The sequence below is a fragment of the Vulpes lagopus genome, chromosome 4 (assembly GCF_018345385.1).
Source record: "Vulpes lagopus strain Blue_001 chromosome 4, ASM1834538v1, whole genome shotgun sequence".
NCBI classification, from domain to species: domain Eukaryota; kingdom Metazoa; phylum Chordata; class Mammalia; order Carnivora; family Canidae; genus Vulpes; species Vulpes lagopus.
This window is the reverse complement of record NC_054827.1, coordinates 5,425,633-5,430,865: the sequence shown is the minus strand read 5'-3', so window position 1 is coordinate 5,430,865 and position 5,233 is coordinate 5,425,633. Positions and strand designations below refer to the sequence as shown.

At 42.3% G+C, this 5,233-nt stretch overlaps 2 protein-coding genes across 2 annotated transcripts; both read right to left on the bottom strand.

Moving 5' to 3' along the window:
• Positions 1–1,873: 1,873 nt before the first annotated feature.
• LOC121489482 (ribosomal RNA small subunit methyltransferase H) lies at positions 1,874–2,848 on the bottom strand. Its single transcript, XM_041752559.1, has one exon. The coding sequence runs from the start codon at positions 2,846–2,848 to the stop codon at positions 1,874–1,876; it is 975 nt and encodes a 324-aa protein (XP_041608493.1).
• Positions 2,849–2,954: 106 nt separating this feature from the next.
• On the bottom strand, positions 2,955–4,206 carry LOC121489481 (gamma-glutamyl phosphate reductase-like). The gene is made up of 2 exons (XM_041752558.1): positions 3,577–4,206; positions 2,955–3,500 (listed from the first exon to the last, which is right to left on the bottom strand). The coding sequence occupies exons 1-2, from the start codon at positions 4,204–4,206 to the stop codon at positions 2,955–2,957; spliced, it is 1,176 nt and encodes a 391-aa protein (XP_041608492.1).
• Positions 4,207–5,233: the final 1,027 nt, after the last annotated feature.

Below are 5,233 nucleotides of genomic sequence, written 5' to 3'. Positions count from 1 at the left end.
CCATGTAAAAAAGTGTTTGATTGGCCGCATCTTCTGATACAGGATTTCCCACAACCTCAGTCGATGCCACACGGGCTGAATTATTATTTGGGTCATAAATTTGGCTGATGAATTTTGGCTCCAACATGACCCCATTGTTAGAAATCGCTGTGAAAGCACGTAACATTTGCACCTGTGTCACACCAATCCCTTGACCAAAGGCACTCATAGCAATTGTTACTTCATTGTCAGATGGTAAAATACCGCTAACCTCGTTGAGCATTCCAAAGCGAGTTGGGTAACCAAATCTAAAGCGAGTAAGATAAGTCAACCATTTGTCATTGCCCATTTTTTCTTTCAAGACTAGTCATCGCAACGTTACTTGACCAAGCGAACCCTTGTGCATAGGTCAAGTATTGTACTGATGTATTTCCTTCATTGACGTTCCAGTCGTTGATAGTCGTATCGGCAATGGTAATCCCGTTGATGGTTGAAATCACTTCATTTGGTGAAAAGACCCCTTCATCAATGGCAGATGCCAAAGTCATTACTTTCATGGTTGAACCTGGCTCATAGTAGTTTTGATATAGGAGGTTGTTCCACGTTTTGAGGTTATCCACATTGTAGCCTTCAAGCGTTTGGGCATTGTAAGTTGGGCGTTGTGTTGTCGCTAAAATTTCACCTGTCTTAGCATTGACAACGGTCGCACTAGCATATTTCCCTTTGGCGTGTTCTTGGAAAATATCCATTTGCGATTCCAAATAAGATTGCAATGGCTCCGATAAAGTAGTATAAACGTCTTTCCCGCCAACCGCTTTTTTCACTTCTTTTTCCGTACCAAGAAGGAGGTTACCGTTTTTGTCTTTTTGGTAAATCACACTACCATCTGTCCCTGACAAAATGTTATTTAACGAAGCTTCAATACCAGACGCACCCACCAAACTAGAGGTTTTTCCGTCTTTATTTTCTTTTAATTGGGTCAAACCAATAAATTGAGAGGCAAAAACACCGTTTGGTAGAGGCGACCTGGCGTTGAATCAAAACCAATTCCCTTGATACCAGCTTCTTCCATGGCTTGAGCAATGGCTGACTTCTTGCTGTAAGTCAGGCCTGAGCCTGAACTACCAAAAGATACCTGGAACAAGCCTTTTTGGTTTAATTGTTCCAAGATTTTATCTTTATCAATGCCTAACTGCTCATTTAAAATCTCAGCTACCTTGTTGTACTGCGATTTTTTTACATAGAGCTTTTCACCTGTTGAAGACACATAAGATTTTGAAATAATCGCATAAACGTTATAAGTCGTTGAATCCTCAGCTAAGGCAACACCGTTGCGGTCATAAATGGTCCCACGCTTGGCTTGAACCGTGACTTCTTGCTGATAGACCTCAGAAGCTTCCTTGGATAAATTATGCCCAAACCGTGTGTCTGTTCCGATAATGATGGCGAAATTAATGATAAATATAAAAAAGAGAAAGATGGCCAGAAGCATCAGATTCTGCCAACGTGCTCTCGATTTTTATTAGGCGTTCGTCTATCTCTTAGCACATAGCCTAAAAAACGATTTTTTAAGTTTCTCATAGACTACTCCACCTGCTTAATGTTATTTTGTTGGCTACTTAAACCTTCTTGCCCAGCAATTTTTTGAATGCGGACGCGACTGGTCAATTCATTCACTTCCTGCTTGGCGTTGTTGTACTCCGTTTGAACATCACTAATCTGGCTGTTGAGATTGGTGATTTCCTGCTGCACTTCTAAATTGCGACTTTGTAGGTAAACAATACTAATCGCCATGATAATCGCAGTCAGGATAACAGTCCCGTAAAAGACTTTTTCGATGCGATTGAAGGTTCTCATTCGCTTTCTTAGAGCATTGGAGATCGCTATATTTCGATTATTGTCCGTCATGATTTTTGTGAACCTTTCTAGCCACTCTTAGTTTGGCTGAATGGGAGCGGTTGTTAGCTTGTAATTCTTCCTCACTTGGCAGGATTGGTTTGCGATTTACCAAAGCCAAAGTGGGCTGCATATCCTCAGGAATAAAAGGCAATCCTTTGGGAACTTCCACCGTTGAGGCTTCTTTGAACAATTGTTTGGTCAAGCGGTCCTCTAGCGAATGGAAGGTAATCACAGATATCCGACCGTCAACAGCCAACAAATCAATCGCTTGTTGAATGGATTCATCCGCCGCGCCTAGTTCGTCGTTTACTTCGATACGAATGGCTTGGAAAATTTGTTTGGCAGGATGTCCTTTTTTCTTCAATGCCTTAGCTGGTTTGGCTGACTTGATAATCTCTGCCAATTCAGTTGTTGTTTCAATCGGCTTCACTTGCCTTGCTTGCTCAATCTTACGGGCAATTTGTTTTGAAAATTTGTCTTCGCCATACTTAAAAAAAATACGAACTAAATCATGATAATCATAGGTATTGACCACATCATAAGCTGAGAGGTCTTGATCACGATTCATACGCATATCGAGCGGAGCATCTTTTTTATAAGAAAAGCCACGTTGGCGTTCATCAAGCTGAGGGCTAGATACCCCTAAATCATATAAAATCCCATCAATTTCACTAACACCATGAGCGGCCAGCTGAGATTTTAAATGCCTAAAGTTGTCCTTGATGAAGGTCACTTGTCCTTTGTCAATATATGGTTTTAAACGAATGTGTGCATTATCAATAGCCGTTTGGTCTTGGTCAAACGCATAGAGGTGCCCTTTGGGACCTAGTTTTGAAAGCAAGTATTCACTATGTCCAGCACCACCCAGCGTGGCATCTACATAGATACCATCTGGCTTGACATCAAGCATATCAACGGTTTCGTGTAGAAGTACTGTTATATGATGAAAATCTTTTGTCATACTTTCCATTATAGCATAAAAAATGAAATGTCGATATAACAAGTTCCACCCTCGGGTATCCAACTGATGGGACAAACAAATAAGAGAAAACCAAACTGGCTTTCTCTTATTTCTTTCATTGTCTGGTTTGCCCTTGACCGTTGATATAAAATTTGGTGCTGGTTAGGGCTTCTAGTCCCATTGGACCACGCGCATGCATTTTTTGGGTTGAAATACCAATTTCTGCTCCCAAGCCAAAGACAAAGCCATCAGTGAAACGGGTTGATGCATTGACATAAACGGCAGCTGCATCCACTTCGTCTTGGAAACGTTCCGCGTGCTCAAGGTCTTTTGTGATAATGGCTTCTGAGTGATGCGTCGTGTAGCGATTAACCCAATCAATGGCCTCATCAAGCGAGCCCACAACCTTAACAGACATCACATAATCCAAGAATTCTGTGGCATAGTCCTCTTCTGAAGCGGCTTCTGCATTTTGGAAAATGGCTAGTGCTTTGTCGTCAGCTCGGAAGGTCACAGGATGCACTTTGGCAATTTCCCTTTCCAATTGCGGCAAGAATTGATCGGCCACGGCTTCATGAACCAACAGACTTTCAGCGGCATTGCACACGCTTGGACGCTGGGTTTTCGCATTGATGACAATCTTAGGTCGCCATATCAAGATCTGCCAAATCATCCACGTAAATATGGACATTCCCGACACCTGTTTCAATGACAGGCACTTTTGATTTTTCCTTAACCGTTTGAATGAGGCGAGCCCCTCCACGTGGAATAAGCACGTCAATATAATCGATAGCCTGCATCAATTCCTCCGCAACAGCGTGACTGGTATCCTCAACCAACTGAACAGCATTAGCATCCACACCTGCTTGCGCTAGCGCTTTACGGATAACCGTCACAAGTGCTGTATTCGAATGAATGGCATCACGTCCACCGCGTAAAATAATGGCATTGCTGGTTTTAAAAGCTAGGCTAAACGCATCCACCGAAACATTTGGACGACTTTCAAAAATCATCGCAATGACGCCCAAAGGCACGCGTTTTTGAACGATTTTCAAGCCATCAAGATTGGTGTAGCCACGGACCACCTGACCAATTGGGTCGGGTAGGTCAGCCACCTGACGAACCCCTTCAACAATCCCTTCAATGCGTTTGGCATCCAGACGCAGACGGTCAACCATGACTGGCGAAATGCCATTGTCCTTGGCTTTGGCAACATCACGAGCATTTTCAGCCAAAATAGCATCCGTTTCTGCTAACAAGGCATCTGCCACCTGACCCAAAATCTGATTTTTTTGCGCCGTACCAAGTTTTGCTAAACTTTGGCTAGCTACCTTTGCTTGTTGTCCCAATTCATCAATGTATCCCATCAAGCTCCTCCTTTACTTGACTTGTGAAAACCAGGTTCCTATCTGAGCCCCTTCTAGAACTTTCAAAATATCACGCGGATTTTCACCATTCATTAAAATCATTTGACTGTTTGCATCAAAAATCATTTGCGCACTCTTAATCTTGCTGAGCATTCCACCTGTTCCAAAACGGCTACCTGCACCACCTGCAGATTTGATAATCTCATCCGTGATTTCTGTCACTTGCTTACGAAGTTGTGCGTCATCATAGATATTTGGGTTTTTGTCGTACAAGCCGTCAATGTCTGACAACATAATCAACAAATCAGCCTTTGTCACCTTAGCAACGATAGCTGATAGACGGTCATTATCCCCAAATTTTGTTGTATGGTCCATCTCGTCCACACTGATGGCATCATTTTCATTCACAATCGGCACAATGCCCATGCTTAACAGCGTTTCAAAAGCATTGGTGAAATTCGCTAAACTTTCAGGATATTCCACCACATCACGCGTAATCAAGAGCTGACTCACTTTAGTCTGATAGTGTGCAAAAATCTGTGAATACAGACTCATCATCGCGACCTGACCAACACTTGATACAGCTTGTTGGCGAGCAATTTCCGTCGGTCGTTTGTCCACGTTTAACACATTTAGTCCAAAGCCCATGGCACCTGATGACACCAAAATCACATCTTTGCCCTTGTTCATCAAGCTTGAAATCACAAAGGCCAACTGGTCAAGCTTTTCCAGATTGATTTTGCCATTTGGCATGACAAGTGAACTTGTCCCAATTTTTATCACAATTCGATTAACAGTTTCAAAATTTCGTTTCATATGCCTTATTATACACTAAAAAAACAGTCCGAGGAACTGTTTTTTTCAGACGATAATACAAATCCGCTTAGAATATTACAAAAATGACGATTGGTTAGAGAGGGGGTCCCAAAAGAGGCGATAAATTATGAATTGATTAATGATACCTATAGCCAGTAAGAAAAGTGTCACGAGGCTATTTGCTAGAAACACATTGTTTAACAGTTGTCCG

Coding starts and splice junctions, on each gene's coding strand:
- LOC121489482 (XM_041752559.1), bottom strand. CDS start 2,848: ATGGAAAGTATGACAAAAGATTTTCATCATATAACAGTACTTCTACAC.
- LOC121489481 (XM_041752558.1), bottom strand. CDS start 4,206: ATGGGATACATTGATGAATTGGGACAACAAGCAAAGGTAGCTAGCCAA. Junction 3,501..3,576: donor GGGCTCGCCTCATTCAAACG/GTTAAGGAAAAA, acceptor ATGATTTGGCAG/ATCTTGATATGGCGACCTAA.